Genomic DNA, 25,234 nt, shown 5'->3' on the forward strand with positions numbered 1-25,234 from the left:
AATGTAACACGTTTGCTTAATGCATGAATAGAGTGTATTCGTGACTCTTTTGTGTTTCAAACTCTTGAATTGATATGCAGAAAGAAAGGAAAGTATTTAGAAAGCATATCTTTTTTACCAGCTATATTCCAGTAAGATATCCTCGCATTTCCACTCTTAAATATATATATATATATATATAGTTGTAAGGTTTAATAATCCTTTTGTTGCTTAAAAGATTACTCTCAGAGAATGACCATCGATTACAACCCCCAAGAACCTCCAAGTCGAAGAATTGATTTTGATTTGTTGAAAAGAATTGAAGACAGAGTGGACAATCTGTCGACTAACTTGAGAGCAATGGCTATAGACCTAAACACAATCGAAAATAGTATAAAGAATATCGAGTCTAACTTGGCTAGTATACAAGAGAATCTGGACAAACGATAAATAAACAAATCAATGAATTGATCACTCGATCAATTCAAATCAGTAGATTATTACACTGAACAAGGTTGACTGTAGATCACAAACACATATTTAACTTGCACAAACTTTATCTTGTAGGATGTAGTCTATACAAGATACAAAATATTGACAAAAAAAAGGGCCCATAATTTTCAATCATCATTTAAGAAAGCTCCAAAACCTTTCTTGCTTTTTAATATTGGTTTAAGACGCCGTTTATATATATACATAATTTATTACATAATAAACTGAATGTAAAGGTGTACTGAACAAAACATTATGTCTTATCGTTCTTATTACATATTATCCCACAGTACGTATATATATATATATCCTATTAAATTTACATTTTTATTTTATTTATTTTAGATACAAGCTCCTTTAGAGCAATTACGGTAAAAATGGACTGAAACAATATGTACATTTGGGTTACACTCATTTGCTATGTATGGGTAAAATGGGTAATAAACTAAATGAGTACAACATAACCAAATGACACGGCATGTGTAGAGCCATTTTTTTTAAAGGATAAGCTTCATAGACAGTATCAAACTAAGCGACAGTACGACAAAAGGCTTAATTGTGACAAGGTTTGCAGCGCTGGTATCAGATGAGCCTGCATTGGCACCAGAGCTGCTAGAGCTGGCACTTTGGATGGAGCTGGGTTTGGCTCCAGAAGGAGAAGGAGCACTCGAGGATAATGCAGCAGATGAATGAGATAAAGATGCGCCAGTAATTGCGGCACTAGAAGAAGGGGCACCCGAACTGAGGCCCGTGGGGACACCAATGGAGGAAGGATGGGCAGGAGTTGAGGAAGTCTTGCCAGAAGAACTTCCAGAAGAAGAAGAAGAGGATGAATCACAAGTCATTACATAGTTGCCAGGGCAGCATGGATCGTCATCTCGGTAGCAGGAATCACTGCACTCTGTAGGACACTCTTCAGAACCATCGACACCTGTATCAAGAGTAGGGCACACTCGCTGGATACACATGATGCCAGTGGATTGGGAAAGAGGGCCAACCAGTTCAGTGGTCTGAACAGCAGCAGCACAATAGGCAGTGAGGAGAACTGAACCGAGGAGCAAAAGTCTGAGAGACGCTTGGTGGCTGTCAGAATAACGCATGGCTGTAAAGGAGTGGGAAAGAGATACAAAGGAAGTAAGGGAAAGAGAGAGCGAGAAAAACAGAGCAGGTGTCGTTTATTTGAACTAAAATAATAGCAATATTTTTTTTTAAAAACACAAATACAGACAAACACATATAAGTTGGGTGACACATGTCCGTTGCCTTGACAACCAATGTCTAAGATTACAGTGAATTTGTATGTGTGACATGAGAAATGATATACCATTGTAATTCCGTCTTTTTGATGTTTTAGGAAATAAGTGAGAAGCCTTTTTATCTTCGTTTGTACTGAATATCCATATTTGTAATCTCTCTTGGTACTGATCGGTACACAGTTCATATTGAATACACAGCATATTTGTTTAATCTTTTTCTTTGCTTTTTAGAGCATTATTTAATTACCCAAATGCTTACTGACGGTTCCATTTTTATATTAAATAAGTCTTTTATATATATACCTTTATTGCCATTGTTGTTATTTGAGTAGATAAAGTAATCACTAGAAAAAAAAGTCTTTATTATTATGATAAAGGAGGTATTCAATATTCTTAATATTCGGAATTTCAAGTTTAGTACTTGAAATCGCCCTCTTCGCCTACAGTTTTTCCAGTGCTTCCGGTACCAATTGGTCACTTTTCTGAAACTTCAATTGGCCACCTTTTAAAGCATCATTTGATTACTTTTTTTTTTGACCCGTAAGGCTACTCGACTTCTTAGATAGGCATTTTACTTGAGCATTTGGGGAAGGTATTTATGGAATGCTGGATGTAGTTTCATATGTTTTGAAGATGTACTCTCTCACAAGCATCCATCATTCGATAGGTAAGCGTCTTATTGTCCTTAAGTTTCTCTCTATTAAAATAGTGCTTAATATCCTCCCAGAACTGCTCAATTTTGTTTAGCTCAGACGAGTAAGTTGAAAGGTACGCAGGTGTGTACCCACGACGAATTATAGTAGGGTTAACGATACTGTGGACATGAATGAGAGCATTATCCATCACAATGTGATACCCCTTCACTTCTGGAAATTGATCCATAATATCCATTGTGTCCACAACAAACTGCACAAAGTGGCTGCCGGTGATGTCCTTAGGCAGACTGAGCCGATCCTCAGGAGCCTTTCTTTTTGTAGCACCAGCTACCTTTCTCCTCTTCACATTACCGACTTTTCTGATACTTATATTGATAGCGCCAGGAGATGATACTCCACCTAGACCAGGCTTTGAGATATACTTTATAGATGGCGTTTCTTCAATAGACGGCTCTTCACGCTTTGACCAGACTTTTCTTCTAGTCATGGTGACATTGAATCCAGATTCACCAAGGAAGACACAATTTATGTGCTAGTATATTCCGTTAGCAATCCATTCAGCCGTCCAAGATGCCCTGGCTTCTATAGATTTTGGGCTATTTTGTTGAGCAGGATGACGAGTAATGTTCTTTAACCTGAGGTTACATTCGTTCTTCATGAATACGACTATTCGTGTCTTCTTGATTGTGAGTTCCTCTACGCCATCCTGGATAGTTAATGTAGGTCTCTCGTCATATAATCGTACCGAGTAATTAGAAATCTCACAGGGACGATGAATCCTGGTGGGGCACGAAGTTTCTATCTAACCGGGCTGATTGACCGCAACCACCTGTCCGGGGCCCGGTTTCTTTCTCTCAACCTTCATGGCAAAATGGCGTGTCCTAAAAAAATACAATATATTCAATTAATAGCAGTTTGCGACCTAAATTTATACTTGACAGTAAAGACATAATAATTAGTCCCAAATAAACTATATCAATAGTCAGTTATGCAGAGCAGTATGAGTTGTTGTCCTTAAACTGTGACGCAGTCTTGTTGAATATTTAATTAATTATTAGCCTTTTTGTGCGTCAAGCAATAGCAGCGCAATTCATTAACTACATGAACTAATCTTGTAAATCGAGCAGAGCTGGAAGATCACAAATTATTGATTTATCATCAACAGCGGCTCTGGATATATTGAAATTAGATATTCCAATTGATCAATTTAACGCAATAATTGATGCAGCCAATATGGATCCGGTTCCAATGTCCGCTTATGCCAGTGATATTAGCAATGCACTCCATAAAGCTCCATTATCAGCATTTGCATTACGCGAGACACTGTATGATGCTGGATATAGTAAAGTCTTTGTTCCCGTCGCCTACTATGACGCTAATTTTATGGAAATAACTATACGTTACTTGCTGTTGTATTTGGGATACTTTAATATTTGATATCATATACGAACCCAGACAAAAGTACCTGTCAAAGAGGTAGATATAAATGATTATCCAATATGAAGCTCCTATCTGATAATCAACCTTGTAAGCCAGTTGTACATTGCTAATAACGGTGAGACTGAACTAGGACGGCTTAAAAGAGAAGTTTATTCTACTGATCAAAGCAAATTTGATAGAGTTCTCCTCAAGGTTGGAAAGAAATCAATTAGCCCAGGTCTTATCGAATTTTCAGGAGAGATCAATGACAGAACCTCATCTCGAAAAAAAAATTCAAAATACATTGAAAATCTGTATAGTAGTATGATCAAAGTTATGAATGGTGCTAAAGCCAATCGGATGTTTTGCATGGGATGTTACGGCAATACAGCATCCTATGTCTCCAGCTTATGCTAAATTCCCCCCTTTTTTTTGTAATAGGTTACTATATCTACTTTGGAAAGCTCCTTATAGTTGATGATACGATGGATAAGAGAACCAAAGTAACCATGGTAACCCCCAATACGCCAAGAAAACCAAAAGCATTTATCAAAGGTATTCCATTGATTTTTGGGTAGAAAGAGGCTGTAACAAGTCAAGCTCTTGATTTGAATCATTTCATTTGTATATTAATTAGTTATGTAGCTTTAAGAAAAAATAAAGAAATAAAGCCATTCTGTACGATTATCTCTACTTGTGATCATTTTGATCAAAAGTTGGTCAAATTATTTTGCAAAACAGTGGGTAAAATTTTCAAAAATCCAGTAAATTGAGAACGGAAACTGTATTAATTTCGATGAATAGATAGTAAAGCAACAGAAATGAAAAGGAACCCTTGTAAACACCCAGACCAAGGTTTAACCCTTCTAGATTAAACTTATATATATATTCTTATAATCTGAAGTCCCGCTAAAGAAACATTTAAATTTAATCTGAATTTATCAAGCACAATATATATATATGGATCTTGGACTACACTGTGATTAGTCTGGTTTATCAATCGTTGGTGTAATGATAAAGTGGTGCAACCTTGATTTAATTTCATATTTCACATTTTTTTTTAAAAAAAACATAGAGTTGAATACCCTGTTTGGTCATAAATTTAATTACACTGATGATCTTACTACCATTGACCTTGATAGGTATAGCACTTGAATAATCACAACAGCAACAATGAAAGGCAAGGTAAAAGAGAATGACACACACACACAAAAAGATATGCAGATGATTTTTTCTTTTTTTGTCAATTGGTCTTGGTCACTTATTTTGGAGTCTATGTAATATTTATAGAATTATCAGGACTGGTGCATGATATAAAGAATACATGCCTTTGAATAGAATATAAATCAACCTGTGCATGCCTCCCACTTTTGCATATAGTCTGTAGCCAGCTAGAGCTTGTAAAGCAGAAAAAGAAAATAGAACTCAATGAAAGTAAAATAAAGAAAAAGTGAAAGAAAGGCTTCTTTATTACTATATATTTATTTCTATATACTTTTTCCCTCCCTAAAAAAATCATGTCACTGTGTTATGAACTTTATAGACAATAATGGCAGTGGTAACGGTAATGGCAATGATAATAATAACAATAACAATAAGAGAAATATAGCGATAGTAGCGGTAGATCATTGAGGAGGTAAAAGGGATTTAGCTGTCGAGAAAAACAAAAGAAAAAAATAGAAAGAGAAAGGGGGTGGAGGGAGAGAGGGAGAAAGAAAGAAAAAGTATAAAATAAAAAATATTCTAAAGAAAAGAAAATGTACCCTTCTCCTGCATTAATGTACAGAAATGAATTTTAAAAGCGTTTCTTCAACAGTTACAAAAATAGAATACGCCACTATCAAAGAAAATAAGCAAGACAAAAAAAATCCCTCCAATAAAGCCTGCATTTAACGGTTAATATTCTTATTTACTTGCTGCAACTGACAAGAAATAATAATAGTATTTTCTGTTTGCAATTTGTTCTACTCACCAAATATAGATATATATATACATATTTACATATATACATATAGTCTATACAAGGCAAAATACAGCCAATTCAAGATCGTTCATAGAGCAAAACTTTATGCTTCAGAAATATGATATATACATTGGAAATACACATATACAAAATGAAAGAAAACAGGAATAAGAGATCACAAAACAAGGTACACCCTTCCTTGATATGGTATTTTAATACAGACAAGGGGGGGGGGGAGGAAGAAACAAAAAGGGGGTGGATTTATTTTGTGAACTTGTATTTGTATACAAGCATGGACAGCAAAATGAATATGAATATGAATATGAATATGAAAATGAAAATATAAGTTAGTATCTAGCCACTCTGAACACCTGTTGCTGTTCTTCTAGACTACACGAGAAACGTGCATTCACCAGATTTTATATTATCCTATGTTGCTTATAAAATATTGCACAATAAATACAAAAGAAGAAAAAGAATAAGAAGAAAGGCCAATATTGCTATAATTGAATGAGTAGCTTTCTACACAAAAACCTCCTTGCTATTCAACCATTATCTATAATATCATATCGTATAAAATAAACACACACGCACACATACACACACTATTTGAACATCGATTACTCAAAATGCTATGAACTTCTTCTTCTTCTTCTTTTTCTATTGACAGAGAATAAACTGTAAATTCCAGTATCAATACAAAGTAAATGCTTTTAAAGTTCTGAGAGAAATAAGAAGAAGAAGCATTTGGATCTATAGACGCATGTCAGCTGTTAATAGCAATAGATACATACATGCGTGTCTTTTAGAAGGAAGGAACAAAAACAGATCAACTGATTAGCTTTACATCAAATAATTTAAAATTCTGCTTGGATCTCACATTTCATCTTCTTTATCAATCATTTTATTTTTATTTTTATTTTCTAAGCGCTCTTGACACTTTTGATGCACTGTGAAAATCGTTATTAAAGACGATCGGTGTCATAAAACCAATTGTGCTTGGCTCAGGTATCCTTTCTAGGTTGGATAGATATTGTGAGTTTGGACGTGCAGATCCTTATGTTACAAATAGGTAGAGTACATAAGAAAATAATAATAAGTTTCATCTTGGCAGCCATGGTAGCACAGACCTCAAAAGATGTAGTTTGACTAATTGAGCTAAAATAAGATACGAGTTGAATGATGAGATCATTTATTTGGGCTAAATGCAAGAAAGCACAACTATTGCAAAGTAATATCTGGCGCGTCAGTTAGATGTCAAGTATTGATATCATGTTTATAGAGCAAGTATTATTATTACTACTCACTCATATATATATATATATATATATATATACAGATAGCTGCTTTACTATTTTGGATTATTAGATCAGTTTTAAGGCTATATTTATATTCTATAACCTACCCCCAATACATTCATATATCCATATATAAACTTTGTAGATGACTCGCCCCATGTCCCTTTACTACACTCCAAATGATGAATTGGATCTTGTGTAGGGTCTCGGTACCAAGCATGAGTTTATCCACCAATGTATTACATACCCCAATCCCCAGGATAAAACTATTAGAAATAAAATTACATATAAAGAGTAGTTGCTAGGGTCTTTCACGGGATTCTTCCGAGATAACCACTACTCTGACAGTTTCCAAGCAAAATTAGTTCATCTGTCACCATGATCAAAATCCCTTTATTATTATTATTATTATATATAAATATCCTGCCTTTTTGAACCGTCTAATCCTAAATGGAACAAGTTCCGGTGTTTACCAGTCTTCCCTTTTTCGTTGGCCTATTAATTGCAATCCTATTCTTGGGTTCATCCAAGGAAGAAGAATAAGAAGAAAAAACCCCAAAACCTGGAGCGTTGATTATAATTTTTATTTCAAGGGTTTAAATTATTACTTTGGTGCTTTTTTTTCTATTTGGTTCTATTTCTTTAAACCACTACACACACACATATATATATATATATCTTGGTCAACACTTGCTTGATCAACATATCAAAGACGTGATTAGTGTAAGTACAAGTTTTGGCGTGGGAGCTTTTTTGTTCTATAAAGAATACGAAGTAAGAACATGCGTGCATATGTGGCTCTTGTAGGCTTGTTTTTAGATGAATTGTCAACAAAAGTATAAGCCATATTGTTAATCACCAACAATATGAGCAAGTACCTTGGCGTCTAGATGAAATAAGCCGTTATTTTATCAAAGGTAATTTATAAGCAATACACACACACACACATATATATATATAAATACATAAAAAAGGGGAAAAGTCTGATTGTTACAAGTGTGTTGAATACAAAGAATAGGAGATTCACCATGCTTGTCGGTGGCGTGACTTGATTTACTAGACTCAAGTGGCAAGATTACATAGGAGAGGTCGAGGGATCATCAGAGAACAAAGAATTGAACCAGAGGACAAGGATGAAGAAGAGGAATACAAAAGCCTGCTAAACGAAAAAAGAGAAGTCTCCAAAGACGAAGAGTAATGCTTCTCTCATGCGCTCATTCCCACGTGCAGACTAAATACATCCTATATCTCAACCTGTCTTGACATCTCCTGCATCTTTTGGGAAACAAATAAAAAGCACATAAAGTAGCTCTTTACCCCATGCCAGCCACCCGCCTTTCTCTTTCTCTTTCTCTTTCTTTTGCATTTTCTATCTGGTCTTATTCTATTTTCTTTAAACCAAAAAAAAAAAAAACTGTGTTCTTATATGCGCCTCTTGGATCGTTTTCTTCATCGTCAGTCGCCTAAAGAAGCGCGTCCGTTATCTACTGCCCATCCAAAACACAAAACATACAGATTCTTACCAAAAAGATGGTTTGGTACCTTGTCACCTCCAAAAGAAAGGCACAAGGTCCAAAGTGATGAAATACTATTGAGCCAATGCATTCAAACAGCCCTATCACCGTCCAATCGATGGTCTATGGGAACCTTACCTGCCGATCTCAGGACATCTAATCGACCTCCTCTACCATCTTTTCCTCTCTCTCCTATCCCTGAAAATCCTACAATATCCAGACGTCAGTCTCGAGTGGTCTAGAGTATAGGGTACACCAGCCGGTCAAAAACATATAATCCTTCTTCTTCTATCAAAGCATTTACACTTACATTCACACATACACATACACCTTTACACATACATACATACATACATACATGCATATCTATACCTATCTATCTATCTATCTATCTATCTATCTATCTATATATATAATATCCCTTTTATAAAATAATAATAATAATAATAATAATAATAATAATAATAATAATAATAATAATAATAATAATAAATTATTTCAATGACCTAATACGAAATCATGCATATTCACACTCAACTAACACACACACAAAACACATATATATTATTTTCAAATCTTACCCGGGATTAATTTTTCTTCTTCTTCTACTAATTCTTGTTCTCTCTCTTACACACCTTCTCACCTGCTCTTTCCTACTCTTCTTCTTCTTCTTCTCTCTCTATATATCTTAGAGCCTTTGATATTAGTCACCTTACTTAAACATGCCAAACGTAAAAAGAATCAATTCTGGTTTCAATTGATGTCTAATAGTCTTCTTTCTTTTCTCATTTCTTCCTTTATTCTTTGTACTGTAGACAAAGCCTACTGCTCCAGAGCTGTATGGGTGGCCACTACTTGCTGTCACCCACGCCCTTGAGTGGATTCCAATGGTCACTGATAAAGTTGCCCGAGATGCCCTATTGTTCTCGCTGCGTGGCCGCGCATTCTCGGAAATGCCCAATACACTCGCCATTCACTCAAAATATCTTTGTAACTCTGATATCTCAGCCACATCAATCAACATTGCTCTTGATGAATCCCAACGAAGCATATCCCCCTTTCTCTCCTTCTGGGACTATCACGATGCTTACAGGTCACACAAGACAACACCCTTTGAGGTAACCAAAGAAAAGAAACAAAAGAAAACCCAGAATGAATAAATACAACGTGAATGTTAAATTTTTTTTTATTCTGCTTATCATCGTTATTATTATTATTATATATATATATATAATCCACTCACTCTTATAGGTAGCCAAACTACTAATCGCTAAGCTAAAAGAAACCAATCAAAGCCATTGGATTCGAAATTTTGATGAGGATAGCATTCTTACTCAAGCAAAAGAATCGACCGATCGTTACAATCGCGGTGAAAGTCTGGGTCAATTGGATGGTGTGTTTGTCTCGATTAAGGAAGAAATGTCCATCAAAGGCTTCGAGACCAAGTGTGGCACCAATTTTATCCACGACGGAGAACCTGCTGAAGAAGACTCAACCGTGGTCAAGAGACTACGTGCAGCAGGTGCAATTGTGGGGTGCCAGGCTGTTATGAACGAACTTGGATGGGAGTAAGTGGTCTCTATTGGTGCTTGCTATATGTATTGACTATTCTTAGTACTTTCTCCGTGAATCCCTTCACCGGCACCCCCAAGAATCCATATATATCCAACCACTCTTGTGGTGGGTCTAGTGGAGGTTCAGGTGGAAGTGTGGCAAGTGGTTTGTTTCCAATTAGTATCGGAGCCGATGGCGGTGGATCCATTAGGTGAGATGACACCCTTCTTACCTTCTCCTACTAAATATTTTGTATATTTATTTTAAATATAAAATAAAATAAACTCCTCTATGTATGAAAACCATCAGAATTCCTTCATCTTTCTGTGGTGTCTATGGCCTTAAACCGACCTGTGGCCGAGTATCTGCTCATGGTGGAGGTAAGTCTAATACTTTTTTTTCAAAAACTCGGCTAAAAAAAACCTTAAATTTTTTATTTTATTTTTACATTCCAAAAACAGAGCCTGTTGATCCTACTCTGGGGGTATTCGGACCTCTAGCAGCAACTGCAGACGATTTGGCTCTTACTTATACAATCATTGCCGGACCAGATCCTAATGATCCTCTTTCACTTCACCAACCTCCCGTATCACTTAAGGACTATGATCTCACTGAGACCTTGGCTGGTGTCCGGATTGGAATCTTACCTGACTGGCACAGCGACAATTCTGATGAAATTTTCAATGAGCGCATAGAGCAGGTAAAAGCTCACTTGAAACAATTGGGAGCAACAATTGTCACCACAAGCTTACCCGACATCGACCTGGTCGGTGTTGCTCACAGTATCACGATTTGCTCTGAAATGAGCAGTTACGCCAGTAGCCACACAGACACGACCAGCAGATTCTTACCTCATACGCGTCTGATGATGAGTGTCTCGAAGCGACTCCAGGGCTCGGACTATGTCAAGGCTCAACAGATCCGCACTCGGCTCATGGATCAGCTCCATGAACTATTCTCTGGACCAATGGATCTTATTCTAACGCCCACTACTGGATCCCAGTCCCCTGCTATCCCTCCACAAGCAGCTGCATATGGTATGAGCCATGCCACCTGGACCTTCCGTGCCATGCAATATGTAACCCTGGCCAACCTTACCGGCATCCCGGCCCTTAATGTTCCCGCAGGCTTTCACAACGGACTCCCAGTCGGTTTGCAGTTCATGGCTAGTTGGTGGAACGAAGCACTTCTCCTTCGTATTGCCAAGATCATTGAACGCATGCCAGGTCTCGAAAAGAAGACGGCAGATAGTTATATCGATTGTCTAACCACAGCCTAAAACAGACTACAATTTCTTGGATATTTAATTCTGGTAGGAGTAAATAAAATGTCATCCGTTTTTGAGCCAGGTTTTGTCCTATATACCACTTTACTCCATTCATTCATTCGCTTGTTTGTTTGCTTGTTTTGTCTTGTTTGATTATATATTTACTTGTGTTTATATATGTGTACGCGTGTGTATTTATGTATTTATGTATGTATGTATGTATGTATGTATTAAACCAGTACAAACAAAGTATTAAAGCTTAACATATTAGGGAAATAGTGGAGGTAGCTTTGGTGCAACATGGAACAAGATTTAAAATAAGATTTGAGTTTCTAGAATTGGATGATTTTTGTCTATTTTTACTATTCTAAATTCGTTTAAATAAAATTAAAACAGATCTCCTAATTAGAGTGGGTTCCTTGAGTGTGTGTGAGTGTGTGCGTGAGTGAGTATGATAATGTGTGTATGTATGATTGACAAAGTCGGCGCTACATCATTGAAAGTTGTCCTGGACGCTTTGCCCTTATGCTATCTAGCTCTGATAGACGAGCAAAGTCTGCTTTGCGCTGCATACGAATGCTGGAGAAAGCATCAGTCAAACCAAGTGTGCGACAGGACTCTAGTACGATTCCATAGGTATCATCATCTGGAAGAATATTTTGGGTCTTCATGTAATGCCAGATTGTCATTACTTGTGTCATCTGCGATGTCTTTTCCAACCCATCCATCAAATTGTTGTATGCGCTTAATGACAGATTAATTCGGTATGACCTGGCCTCTTCGTGTAGCAGTACTGCTTGTTTAAGTTGTCCGCAGCCGACCAGGGAGTTAATCACGACTGTATAGGTAATGAAATCAGGTCGAGTTGATTTACTTCTTCTTGACTTCATCTCTTTAAACAATCTAAGAATACGCTTCATCTCGAAAGGCATTTCCTCGTATTTATTGTTCTGTATGTATGGATCGCCCATCTTTCGAGTCGGATTTATTTTACGAGAAAGTAAGGAGATTAACATGTTGTATGTACGAGTGTCTGGGTTTAAGTTGTTCAATTCGATTTGTGTCCACATAGAGTCTGCAATTTCAATATCCTTTGGGTGAAGCTTATGTTTGTTCAATAGCGACCCAATAATGGTGTTGATTGTGTATATATTGGGCTTGACTCCTGATTCTTTCATATCTCGCAACAATCTCATAATATTGGGCATGTCATTTTTGCGAGAGCACAAGCTGATCAGAGATGTGTAGAGAACGACATCAGACCTGATTCCTCGGTTTCTCATTTCATCAAACAGTTCAAATGCAAGGTCGGCATCCTGGGTGTCGTCCTTGGCAATAGCATCGATAACAATAGCATAACTGAACACATCTGGGCTCACATTGTCTTTAGCCATCTTCCTGAACATCCTTAAGGCCTGATCAAATCTATTTTGTCGAACTGTTATAGCAATACAGGCGTTGTAGTCACGGGTCGATGTATTAACGTTCAATCGTCTAAGCTCATCCAAGGCCATTTCGGGACTCATTCCCATGACAAGCAAATGTCCAGAGTTGGGGATAGTGCCACTCTGAAGCATATGTTGATAAACTTCATCCATTTTTTCGATTTCTTCACATTTCTTGAGGGTAGCCAGGAGGATGGCATAAGTGTGTTCGGTGGGCTTAACATCATGCTTGATCATGGCTTCAAATACATCCACGGCCTTCGCATGGTCATTTATGTTTTCATAGAATGTCAGCATGGTGTTGTATGGAGAATCTTCCTTGATTTGGTTGTTCTCGGACATCAGATCAAGGTATTTTCGGGCATTCGCAAGATCACCTCGTTCTCCAAATGCAATAATAAAACGTTTGTAGACATCTGCCGAACATGTCTTCTTTTCTTCGTCAGTAAATAACTCGTAAAAGTCATGCAAGTCTTGAGTTGTTCCAAGCTTGGCAATACCGTTGATCATCGTTGTTATGGTAACTTCATTCGGTTGGGTATTCATCTTTGACATTCTGTAAAAGATCGTACGAGCTGATTGAAGATCCTCTTTATTGATAAATAGATGGATCAGCATGTTGCATCCGATTGTAAATGCTTTAGCCAAATTCTTCTCTTCTTTTCGCTTGTTGATTTCTCGCATCACGGTTTGCATCATCGGGATGGATTCTGAACGTCCGTCTCGTTTAATATGACGGCAGACGAGAATTAGGTAGTCTTCGGTAATGTCGTCGTCGTTCTTTACTCGTTCGAGAAACTCTTCCCAAACATTTTGGATTGGGATGTTTTGAAGCACAGGGGCTTTTGTTCTTGCCTCTTTTTCGGGTTGAGAGTATGCAGGTATGAATAATTGAGTACAGGGAGTTGTATGAAGCGAATGGCGATGAATGTTTTGAAATCGTCGAGTGACAGCTGGACCTGCAGCTGAAGTACTTGTTACCCAGCTAGATCGAATAGGCACACGCTGAATGAGCGGCCATGCCTTTCCAATTGTTCGTAAAAATGACATAATATTACAATGTGGATCCTTCGACCTTTTTATCTATTTTTATTTTATTTTTTTAATTTATTTATTTATTTTTTTAAAAAAAAAGGAGGGGGGAGGTGGGGTATAGTTTTTTTTCTTCCTTGAAAGAAAAGTGCAGTCACAATGCAAGAAGTAAGACATAACATGGTAAAGATAATAAGATGAAGTATATTGTTTGTTTGTTTGTCTTTTAGAAAAGAAAAATAGTTTAGATAGCTTGGAGTTCAATAAAAATATCTTTCAACTTGTAACTAAAGCTATGGATAAAAATGTGTGTATCCAGGGTATATTTTTTTTTGATGTTCCCAAGGATTGTACTAGAGATATATTTTGGCCTACCACTAAAGGAGAAAAAAAAATCAAGTTTTTGAAACCAATTGCCAATTTTGGCAACAAGCTAACGACTTTTTTTTTAGCGTTGAATTCTTACCAAAGATTATAGTGTTTCAATCTTATTTTGGTGCTATAGAACTGAATTTGAAAAGAAAGATTTTGTTTTCAATCCAAAGAACCATCTTGAGTGCCGAATGGATGGTGAACGCTTGCTTCTAAAAGCACCCGATTCTGTTTAGTCGAATATGTGAATCGGGTACTTTAAAAAGTGCCAATTTGTATGTTCAAAAGTTAAAGCTAATTTTATTTTTAAAAATATTAATCATTTGGCATTAGAGAGACCGTAAAATAGCTATATATTTGTATATTCTCTGTATGAAACTACATGAGTATACACGAGACTTTATATCACTAGAGATGCCCTATATTCTGGAAGCAGAAAGTGAAGTAAAAATAAGACAATACTTTTTTTTATATAAAAAGCACTGGTGAAATTACTACACTTATTTGCCTGCATAAAAATGCTTATAATTCTCGACTTCTGTACCTTGAGCTTTTTGATTCCATAAAATATATATATATGTAGGTTTGTAAAATAACAACACGAGAGTTATTTAGCACTCATTTTTGTTTGAATATTTCCTTGTTGTCTATACTAGCCAGGTCGAATATTCTTCCTTTCTGTATTTTGATTTCAATTTATTATTATTATTAATAATATTGAAATGTGTATTCTTATAACCATCTTGATATTCTTAAACCCTTAAAATAAATAGAATATTTCGTATTCTAATTACTCTAAAACAATACGCTATTTGATAAATGGCTATTAGAACAAAGTGTCAATTTTTATAAGAGAAAATAATAGTATTTTATTGACATCAGATTCTAAGAAATGAAGATGAAAATTAGATATTTGTGCATTTCAAAGAGCTTTTATGAAAAATAAAACTTACTTTAGGTAAAGGCGTTTGCCCATTTACTGTATTGTACCATAGAAAGGTCAACTGTATTACACGGGATCTTGACGTGCAACACAGACAAGAGCTGCTAGTATACCACGGAATCTTGACGTGAATATACTAACCTAGACTGCCACTAGAGGAAGTGATGCCCCTGTTCTATGGTGCAATACTTGCCATACCATCCATTCCAGTAATGACAGCTGTACATTACGGAACCTAAGCGTGTCATACAAAAAAGAAATCAGATTTAAAGAAATAAAGCAATTAGAATTAGACGGTGCATTTCAAAGAGTCTGTATAAAAATAAAACTTACTTCAGGATGGACTCGGAGATTTATCGTGTCGTATCATAACAAGGTCAACCGTATTTCACGGAATCTTGACGTGAAATACAGACAAGAGCTGCTAGTACACCACGGAACCTTGACGTGCATCTACTAGCCTAGATTGCCATTTAGAGGACTTAATACCTCCGTGCTATGACACAACGCGTTACTTTTATATATATTAAAAACATGAGCAGTAAATTCGATTAGTCAAACGCATTGTATAGCTTTTTTTAAAATACAAACCATTGTCCAACGTAAGTGTTCATTTGAAAGTATTGTAGGGCTATTAGAATCAATACCTCATAATTATATCAACACAAACTTCTGTTGGCTTACGCAAGCATGAATGATGCAATCCATCACGTGAAGTTTAAATTCCGAAGTGATGACTTAGTTGGCTTACAGAGATCGAAACGATTGAAAAAAAAAATGAAATCAGTCAATCAAATTAATATTTTTTATGACATTACCTATTGATCAAGGTACGCTTTGAAACTGCTAAGTATGTATTTAAAGCTGCAGTTGCTATTTTTTTTATAAAAAAAAAACCGATTTATGTGACATGTTTTTCAGAGAACAAGTAAAAGAGTAATTTACTGCTCTAATAATGACTGTACTATAATATCTTTCACTATTGGAAATGAGTCACACTTTTGAAAAATACCTATGGTATACTTTTCTCTCAACTGTCATCTGAATTGCTACCTTTTTCATTGATGTTATAAACCAAGTATTAGATATCTATTGAATCTAGCTAAAAGAAATTTGGAGAATATTGCTGAAGAGGGCTAAGGGAGAATCGATAGATTATTATATTTTTCAAGAACTATATCTTTGTATTTCTAACTTTCATACATGTGCTGTCAAGGGAAAATAAACATAGAGTAAGAAAGTTAAAGATGTTCTATTTTTGACTTGTCGGAAACTAAAGTTTATGGTGACAAATTGATATGAGCTTGCAAAGTATTTAGACTTTATACAGATTGACAACAAAAGTCTGTGTGTCGTATAGTATATTTTACTCAGGTGGCCTTTATTGGTTTTATGCTTCCAGCGAATAATAAGAGGTATAACGAGCGGAACAACTATTGACAATGTGTATTATGAAAAGAGATATGTAAAACCAATACTAAATATTTTAGTGAGAGGGTCGAGTGAAGAGCTTACACTATGGGAGAAAAATGGTAATTCTGATGGTGATTTTTGAAAAATACTATAAGAATTTTCTAAAATCTCCATTCATTTCTCATAATTTTATCCAACCTGTTTATACAAGGATATTTTATTTTCACATCTAATTAACTTTGCATATGCGTCTGTAAGGTTAATAGTCTTCTCCAGGTACCTGCATCTCCTTGCAAAAATATAAGCCAATGGAATTGGCACCAATGTACTCAATTCTTTATATATATTTGTTCGAGGACCCCCCGTCTGGGCAAGACAGTGTGGTACTAATGGGATCAAGTCAAGGTTGGACCTCCTCAACACGGACATGGTCACACAATAAAACGTGGTTTGATGTATAATATGTACATGTGTCTTATACTCAAGCTGTTAATCACACGCTCTTGGTGTTTTCCCGCGTTGAAATATGAAATTTTATTTAAATATCAAGCACCCTATGGTATTTATAGGGGGATTTGATGGGATAAAGAAGTACATACAGGACCGTAGATTTAATCAGAATTGAATATCATTGAACTATAAAAATATTGTGCTAAGAATATTTGTGTACAAATAATTTACCAATTTTGTCAGACTACAAAATCCATATCTTGAATTTAACTTATAATTGAATTGATGTATACAACAGGATGATCTGTCAGTTCACACAATTTATATTTCTTTTTAGACAACAATTATAACTTTAAACGCAAGATAAGCCTAAATACCAGTTCTTGTTTTTCTTTTTTTGTATTGGGGGGAGAATCTTCTTAAGTAAAGAACATATTTATAAAGTAACATGGTGATTTGGAAGAAGAGCATCTTAAGCATAAAATTGAAATAAACTGTTAATAAATTAAAACAGTGTACATATATATATCTTTAAAAAAAAAGAGAGAAAAAATCAATAAAATAATAATAATAACTGTATTGAAGATGACAAAATTGTATTCACACACTGTATTGGTAACCATATATTATTATTAAACTAAATTTCTCTTGGATCTTCTTAATAACCAAACACCTTTTGGCCTACAGCACGAGCCTCTCGCCCTCCCATGGCATTAGCTTGTCTGACATGGAGAATTATCACGTGAAACGCAAGGGAACTCATTGCCATGTGATCGTATGCTGGGATTTTATGTGTGTATGTGCGTGTGCGTGTGTTCAATAGTTGAAGTTTAAGGAATTAAGTGTCTTTTCTTCTATTTTTTTGTGTGTGTGTGTGTATATATATTTATATATTATCGTTCTTTTCTTTTATTATCATTTGTTCTCTTATTCATTATTTTCTCCGCAAGTATTAATACAAACCATAGAAACAATAAGCTATGGAATACGTTGGAAAGCTGAGCAGTCTGTTTTCCACTGTCCACAACTTTTATAATGAAATCAATCCAGCAACTCTCTCGGGTGCAATCGACATTGTCGTTGTCGAACAAAAAGATGGAGAGATCGCCTGTTCGCCATTCCATGTTAGATTTGGAAAATTATCATTATTGATGCCACAAGAGAAAAAAGTAGAGTAAACGAAACGAAATGAAAAAAAAACTAATTAGCAAATAAACCAGTGGTCTCATTGACCAAGCCAGAATAACCAACTAATAAGCTGAATCTTGGTATAATTAGGTCGTCATCAAGGTCAATGGAACACAAATCCCATACCTGATGAAACTCGGTGAAGCAGGTGAAGCTTTTTTCGTATTTGAGACCGAACATGATGTCCCAGAAGAATTCCAAACCTCTCCGATCATGGGTGCTGTTCCTGAAAGCAAGACAGACGAGGTAAGCATAATCTTAAATACCCAAAAAAAAAAGGAAATAAAAGACTGATTTATAGAGTTGTATAATAGGATCCACCATATCTTGATATTGGCGAATCCAAAGACCAACCTCAAGGTAATTTAATAATAACAATATATTAGAAAATGACAACAATTTGAGTTGGGGGGTTTTTTTTTAAAAAAAAAAAGCTGACAATAGTTATATATCATTAAAGTTGATGTAGAACCTCCGTTGGAGAAGAAAGATAGCTTTGAAGATGAAACCGAAGCAATAGACGAGAAAAAGACTAACAAGTTGCGTATACCCGCTGAATTGCAATCACCAAAGATGATTATCGAAGAGCAAATGGACAAAGTTGTCACCAAAATCGATCCTTACCAAAAGAACCACGATCACGACCATCTTCAACATCATCATCATCACTTGAGTACACCAGAGCAAGAAATGTTACAAGAAGTCACAGAAGAAGTTTTGCCAAAAAATGATTTGATCCCATTGGAAGATGGATCAGCCTTGTTGGAAAGAGTTATTCCAGATGCTATTACTACAACAACAATTGCCAAGGAGACATTTATCGTCAGACCATCAAATGGCGATATCTTCAGTACGTGGATGGATGTGACTCATAAAGCTGTGCAAGATCGGGAAGACGGGGTCGACACTGGAGAGACCAAGACATCGGCAATCGAACATGCGCACGGAGAGAATGAATCGATTGTATTGGATATTGCAGGCTACAAGACAGGTGATAGTGCATGGGGTAAGAAGAATGGAAGCAGAGAGATTTCATCCGATCAAAAAATGGTTCTTGAGGATATGGAGCGTGTAGCCTCGCCCCCCTCCATTGAAGAGGAGGATCACATCCACACCAACCATATGTCCCGTGGGATACTTCAATCTGAGTCGAGCGACAAGGTCAAAGACGAGATCAATGGTGAGATCGAAAATGTTGTCAAGGACGATACAAAAGTGAATGTCAAAGATGACGTCAAAGAGGAAGTTAAGGGCGATATCAAAGAAAATGTAAAAGACAGTGTTAAGGAGGAGATCAAGGAAGATATCCAAAACATAGTCGAGGAGATTAAAAAAGATGATAAAGACGACATCAACGAGGAGCCTAAAATCGATATTAAAGACAGTGTTAGTGAAGAAACAAAGGTTGATATCGAAGAAAATGCCAAGGACAAGGTCGAGACTGATACTAAAGATGACGTAAAAATAAGCGACAAAGAGGAAACTAAGGAAGATGGCAAGAGTGATACCGAAAAGGATGACAAGGACGATGTTAAAGAGGATGTTAAGAATGAGTCTAATGAACCCAAAGAGGAAGTTAAACCAGTCACAAAGTCTTCTTGGGGATGGGGACTCACTCGTCGCAAGACAACCGGTGATTCCACTACTACTGTTACCCCTGCCCCTGCCGCCACCACAGCTCCCTCTAAAAAAGACGAAGAAAAAGAGGAAAAGGAGGAAAAAGAGGATACAACAAGCAAAGAATCTTTAGAGAAGGATGGCAAGGTTGAGATGTTGCCTGGAGAGACTTACAGAATCGAGATGAGTTTGTGCGGATTTTCTGCATTCGGGTCAGATGAAGCTGAGAATGCAAAGGTCTTTGAGAAGCATCAAATCACCTACGACAATTTTACTCATAATCCAAACTTGCTCAATGACGGTCGCCTGGTGTTCCGTTATGAGAATCGGTTCTATGCCGCTGGTCGCACAGGCCCATTGTTCACTTCACTTTTGTTGTTCCGCCAGCCTTTGGCAGAAGGATCACAGCCTGATGCCAATCAAGATGCATCGTCCGACAAAGTATCCGATAGTCGCGAATCCTATCTTTTCGGTAAAGGATGGAGAAAGTGGTTGAGTCGATCTTCTGTCGCTGCACCTACGGCGACTGTTGACGGAGAGCCGGCCAAAGAGCAAGAATCAGAGGACGGTGTGGTGCCACATGAGCCTGCGTCTGGCTCTAATACCGAAACTACCACATTTACTACAACAACCACTACAACGTCTGTTGGATGGACTGCTGATCACAATCACCCTGGAGGGGATGAAGAGGATAACCTTGTACCGCGAAAGAACTACGCCAAGACACTTCGTCTGACTTCTGATCAGTTAAAGAGTTTAAATCTTAAGAAGGGTGTGAATTCTGTTTCGTTCTCTGTGTCTTCTGCTTACCAAGGCACGGCGACTTGTGCTGCCAAGATATTCTTTTGGGATCACGATATTCAGATTGTGATTTCAGACATTGATGGCACGATTACCAAGTCAGATGCATTAGGCCATGTGTTTACAATGATTGGCAAAGACTGGACTCACAATGGTGTAGCCAAACTATACACCGACATTCACAACAATTCTTATCATTTCCTTTATCTCACTAGCCGTGCCATTGGTCAGGCTGACTATACGCGCGACTATCTTCGCAAGGTTGAGCAGAACAAATACCAGCTCCCAGATGGACCTGTTATCATGTCTCCAGATAGATTATTTACTTCATTGCATCGCGAAGTTATTATGCGCAAGCCAGAGATGTTCAAGATGGCCTGTCTAAAGGATATTCAGCGATTGTTTGGTGGTCGCGATCCATTTTATGCTGGTTTTGGCAACCGTATTACAGACGCAATGTCTTATCGCACAGTGAATGTACCAGCCTCGCGTATATTTACAATTGACCCCAACGGAGAAGTTAAGCTGGAGTTATTACAAGGATTCAAATCTTCATATGTTCACTTGAATGATCTGGTAGACCAAATCTTCCCACCGATTAACAAGGCGATTGACGAAGAGTACAGTGATTGGAATTACTGGAAGGCACCTTTGCCTGAGATTGACCTTCCTGAACTCGATCTTCCACCTACTTCCCCAAAACCCAAGCCGATTGTGCCTGATCCTTCCGTGCTACCTCCCTCTTCTGTTGCATCGGTACCAGAGCGTCAATCGCGTGGTATTCTTCGAAGCTTTACTTCCCGTCAGCCTTCAGTGATTAAAAAACCTCAGATTGTTAGTTCAGCGAGTACGCCAACTAAACTCAGTAGTCCTGTACTTGAAGCAGAGAAGACACCTGAAGGTTCTATTGCTGATACAAGTGACCGCGAATCCATTAGATCGACACCTGGGAATACTTCACCAGTTAGTTCGAGTATCATGAATAAGGTGATCTCTGGTAGCCTTGGTGGTGTCCGTAATACACTTTCTCGGACCTTCTTATCTGAGCCTCCCAAACAAGATGTTGTGGAAGATGAAGAAGCAGAATTTGATCCAGAGTTAGATGCCTTGGATGATGACCTTGACATGGAAAGCATTCCATTTATCTAATCTTTTTTTTATTATATACTTTTATGTTTTTTGACCCTCTTTCTCTCTTTCTTTATTCTCTTGTTTTCTCTTCTTCTTCTTTTTTGTACGCACTCTACATATATTTACACACACACACACACACACATATATATATATATATAAATTCTGTTAGCAGATAAAGCATACACTTCTGTTTGTACTTGTACTTCTTCTATTTGTTTGAGTTTTAAATAAAATCACCAATCAACTCAATAGTATATGCAATCCCACGCCCACAAATTACGTGTTCTAATCAAGGTGCATATTTGCGTATTTGTGTGGATGTGTTTACAAGTATAAATCTTTATTTCAAAAGGACTTCTCAATTGGGACTTGTCATATTATATGTGTGTAAAAGAAACTGGCCTTTTTGTTTTTGTTTTTGTTTTGTTTGTTTTGTTTATTTATTGATTGATAAATTGATTGATAAATTGATTGATTGATAAATTGATTGGTTTGAAACATAAAGGCAAAGAAGGGGATATATACAATTATTGTTTTATGAAGCTATTTACTCATCAAAGACAGTGTTAAAGGCAGGACTAAATGTATCTGCAGACTGATAATGCTCAGGGTTTGCAACATGGATTTTCTTGTCAGCATAATGAGTATCCTGTACTGACTGGTTGTGGTTGTTGTACAAAGCATGGATGGGATTGTGATCTTGGATATCCTGGGCCGAAGGTTTTGATTGTTCAGGAGTGGATGGAATCAAGGTATAGGCGCGAGACCAGGCTACTACAGGGCGCCAAACAGGCATGGATTTGCGAGAAATACGAGCAATGATAGACATTCTTTGGATTTGCAAGTGAATAGAGAAAGTAAGATAAGAGATGGCAAATTAAGAGAAAAAAATTGGCCTCCTTTTATACACACAATTGAACTGACAGAATATATTATAACCCAACAACCCACCAATTCTCCCTCCTGGATTCCCCCCAAAATTATATATATGCGTATATAATAAGGAACCTTATCTCTCCTCGGATAGACTACTTAAATAGGCTAGAAAAAGGCTGTACAGAACCAACCTAAAGATACATATTGGCTATCTACCTGACCAAATTGTACAAGGCGAATAGACCACCCAACCACCAACCCTGAAGATCATTGGCCCTGTTAAGCAACTAATATGGCAACATGCAAAACACTATATAAATATATATATATATTATTATTATTATTATTATTATTTTGCATTGACCTACTCTACTTTAATATACTTGTCAACGTCAATCTTACTACAATTCATTTACTCTAGTGCATTTCTCGGTTTCAATAAATTATGTTGTACACCTGATTTCCTGAGTACATTATAGGTCCAGGACAGTCTTACCTAGAATGTGGAGTCTTCTACGAATTTCTCCATATTTTTACACGGTCGGAATAGATCTTGAAATTTCAAATCAGAATATATACACACTAGATTGGATAAGGATAATTTATATAATACATATATATTTTGTTTTTGTTTTTGTTTTATATTAAACTAGTCTTTATATTCTCACACCAGAAATGAATTTCAATGACTCACATAGAGAGATCTTTAAATTGTATAGAACATTAGTCTTTTTTGAGTTTTGCCTTCACAGATAGAAACCATATTTGTATTTTGTGTACCATATATTTTATGGGCAAACCGATTACTTCCGATTAAATTCTGGGGTTGGTCTAGAGCCCAAAAAGCAAAAGAAAAAAAATTAAGCTAAAATCTTCGTAGCTGGACAAAAAGGGTAAATTGAAAAAAGCGGTAATCCATTGTATGTGGTTGAGAATTGCTATTATTTTGTACTGAAACCAGTCTCAATGAAAAATACCAAGATCTATCTCAATTTCTTTAAAAATAAAACAATGTCCTTTAGTAAAGTCAAGCAATTCGTTATACATATGGAGCCAACGGTTTTTAATGCACCGATTTTGTTTTATTGCACTTTGTATGAAGCACTTTAAGTAAGTTGTTCAAGTGCTTTGGGGCTTGTGAAACATAAATGCAAGCCACATTGAAAACAAGTCATATGATTGGCCACAATATCAGGCATTCAAAATTATCCACTAAAAAACGTCGATTCTCTACCACGAATCCAGCCACAAGAAAGTGGCGCAGATGATATATTGAGAGGATCAATACTTATATTAAATCAGTAATTATAAAAGAATCAATGTACTGGAGTTCAGTAATTTTAGGTCATACAAAACAGCAATATATTTTACTCTTATAATCTGCTCGCTGGTGCTATGAATTCAATAAGCTAGGTTTACAGAAACACCATTTTATTTATAAAAGTAATTGTTAATGATACAAGTCATAGAGAGCATGTGGATGGCCAGTCTACTATAGACAGGCTAAAATAACTTTATATATAAAATTAAAATATGAAGATACACACACATTCGAAAATAAACATATATTTATTTGTGGTATTATCTTTGGTAAATAAAGATACCATTATGGTCTTCTTACTAATAAGCGACATCTGTAAGTATCTGCTCAAAAGGCTGGACTTTTAGATATCCCCAACATATCAATCTTAATTTCTGAGTAAAATAACAATGATCATACACTGGAGGAACCAGCCAATGCACAATTGATTAAACTCAGTTATCCCTTTCTTTACTGCATATGAGAATAATAATAAAAATAATAAAAAAAAGAGTCTCAAATTGGGTACATCTTGAGCAAGATTTCTCTTAGGAAGACTTTTGGGCTTGTTTCCACTTCAAATATGCAAGGGAATGAGCTGGTCCTTGTATAGGGGTTGGATTTACAGGTGGGCCTGCAAACCACAACAATGGACCGTCTTCCTGACGTTGATACATAGACGCTAGATTAATATGTATATATATCAGTATAAATATACATAACCTGGAAAATCAATTGCATTTTTTTTGCAATTAACTCTTGTTCCAACAAACACTTCCTCAATTAAATGGTGCTGTGGAATTATTTAATAGTCATGTTGTTCTTCTTACCTGTTTCGGAAGGAATGCGTTCCTGAGAAGGTTGCATGCGAATGGGATCTTGATTGGCAAAATTTGGATTTACAAAGGGAGAAAATCCTTGATTAGGACTATAGTAACCCTGAGGACCATGACTATGATTGCCAGCGTAATTTGGAAATAAGTTTTGATTATACATGAAGTAAAGAAAGGAAGGAAAGAAGGACGAATAAGCAACGTCATCAAAATGATCTGGAGGCGGGGTACTTTACATTTTTCATGCATTTGATCCACATAAGAGAAAGTACAATGTTTATTGGTATTTCCATAGATACATAGTAGATGTGCATATACACATATACACAAATACACATATGTATATGTACATGTATGTATATGTATTATGACAGGTTAAGGATGCTTTTATTGACTGATACTTTATTTAATACAAAGAAAGATAATTATGCA

The 25,234-nt window shown here is 36.4% G+C and overlaps 10 protein-coding genes across 10 annotated transcripts; 5 read left to right on the top strand and 5 right to left on the bottom strand.

Annotated features, from left to right (window-relative positions):
- Positions 1-786: 786 nt before the first annotated feature.
- PHYBLDRAFT_78483 (hypothetical protein) lies at positions 787-1,928 on the bottom strand (the record flags this gene model as incomplete). Its single annotated transcript, XM_018443369.1, has 2 exons — positions 787-1,573; positions 1,796-1,928. The coding sequence occupies 2 exons, from the start codon at positions 1,926-1,928 to the stop codon at positions 969-971; spliced, it is 738 nt and encodes a 245-aa protein (XP_018289171.1). The 3' UTR covers positions 787-968.
- Positions 1,929-2,345: 417 nt separating this feature from the next.
- Positions 2,346-2,870, bottom strand: PHYBLDRAFT_147642 (hypothetical protein; the record flags this gene model as incomplete). Its single annotated transcript, XM_018431922.1, has 1 exon — positions 2,346-2,870. One exon carries the CDS (start codon positions 2,868-2,870, stop codon positions 2,346-2,348), a length of 525 nt encoding a protein of 174 aa, XP_018289172.1.
- Positions 2,871-3,155: 285 nt separating this feature from the next.
- Positions 3,156-5,887, top strand: PHYBLDRAFT_170521 (hypothetical protein; the record flags this gene model as incomplete). Its single annotated transcript, XM_018436366.1, has 12 exons — positions 3,156-3,323; positions 3,366-3,381; positions 3,573-3,795; positions 3,889-4,178; positions 4,244-4,357; positions 4,448-4,546; positions 4,878-4,944; positions 4,971-4,987; positions 5,183-5,236; positions 5,346-5,366; positions 5,402-5,438; positions 5,818-5,887. The coding sequence occupies 12 exons, from the start codon at positions 3,156-3,158 to the stop codon at positions 5,885-5,887; spliced, it is 1,176 nt and encodes a 391-aa protein (XP_018289173.1).
- A 2,602-nt stretch (positions 5,888-8,489) lies between these two features.
- On the top strand, positions 8,490-8,819 carry PHYBLDRAFT_147644 (hypothetical protein; the record flags this gene model as incomplete). The annotated part of the gene is made up of 1 exon (XM_018431923.1): positions 8,490-8,819. One exon carries the CDS (start codon positions 8,490-8,492, stop codon positions 8,817-8,819), a length of 330 nt encoding a protein of 109 aa, XP_018289174.1.
- Positions 8,820-9,210: 391 nt separating this feature from the next.
- Positions 9,211-11,492, top strand: PHYBLDRAFT_39550 (hypothetical protein). The gene is made up of 5 exons (XM_018440127.1): positions 9,211-9,696; positions 9,830-10,145; positions 10,193-10,342; positions 10,441-10,511; positions 10,593-11,492. Exons 1-5 carry the CDS (start codon positions 9,465-9,467, stop codon positions 11,408-11,410), a joined length of 1,587 nt encoding a protein of 528 aa, XP_018289175.1. The 5' UTR covers positions 9,211-9,464; the 3' UTR covers positions 11,411-11,492.
- Positions 11,493-11,573: 81 nt separating this feature from the next.
- On the bottom strand, positions 11,574-13,955 carry PHYBLDRAFT_182137 (hypothetical protein). The gene has a single exon (XM_018438571.1). The coding sequence runs from the start codon at positions 13,891-13,893 to the stop codon at positions 11,887-11,889; it is 2,007 nt and encodes a 668-aa protein (XP_018289176.1). The 5' UTR covers positions 13,894-13,955; the 3' UTR covers positions 11,574-11,886.
- A 79-nt stretch (positions 13,956-14,034) lies between these two features.
- PHYBLDRAFT_170524 (hypothetical protein) lies at positions 14,035-15,650 on the top strand (the record flags this gene model as incomplete). The annotated part of the gene is made up of 3 exons (XM_018436367.1): positions 14,035-14,058; positions 14,581-14,691; positions 15,336-15,650. 3 exons carry the CDS (start codon positions 14,035-14,037, stop codon positions 15,648-15,650), a joined length of 450 nt encoding a protein of 149 aa, XP_018289177.1.
- Positions 15,651-18,033: 2,383 nt separating this feature from the next.
- On the top strand, positions 18,034-21,318 carry PHYBLDRAFT_10834 (hypothetical protein; the record flags this gene model as incomplete). Its single annotated transcript, XM_018428044.1, has 4 exons — positions 18,034-18,222; positions 18,332-18,463; positions 19,163-19,771; positions 20,570-21,318. Coding segments are annotated over 4 exons (1,679 nt in total), but the record flags the coding sequence as incomplete, so codon positions are not given.
- Positions 21,319-22,038: 720 nt separating this feature from the next.
- PHYBLDRAFT_182139 (hypothetical protein) lies at positions 22,039-22,622 on the bottom strand (the record flags this gene model as incomplete). Its single annotated transcript, XM_018438572.1, has 2 exons — positions 22,039-22,078; positions 22,345-22,622. 2 exons carry the CDS (start codon positions 22,620-22,622, stop codon positions 22,039-22,041), a joined length of 318 nt encoding a protein of 105 aa, XP_018289179.1.
- Positions 22,623-24,221: 1,599 nt separating this feature from the next.
- PHYBLDRAFT_182140 (hypothetical protein) lies at positions 24,222-24,965 on the bottom strand (the record flags this gene model as incomplete). Its single annotated transcript, XM_018438573.1, has 2 exons — positions 24,222-24,651; positions 24,800-24,965. 2 exons carry the CDS (start codon positions 24,963-24,965, stop codon positions 24,518-24,520), a joined length of 300 nt encoding a protein of 99 aa, XP_018289180.1. The 3' UTR covers positions 24,222-24,517.
- Positions 24,966-25,234: the final 269 nt, after the last annotated feature.

This window comes from Phycomyces blakesleeanus, assembly GCF_001638985.1.
Source record: "Phycomyces blakesleeanus NRRL 1555(-) unplaced genomic scaffold PHYBLscaffold_16, whole genome shotgun sequence".
NCBI classification, from domain to species: domain Eukaryota; kingdom Fungi; phylum Mucoromycota; class Mucoromycetes; order Mucorales; family Phycomycetaceae; genus Phycomyces; species Phycomyces blakesleeanus.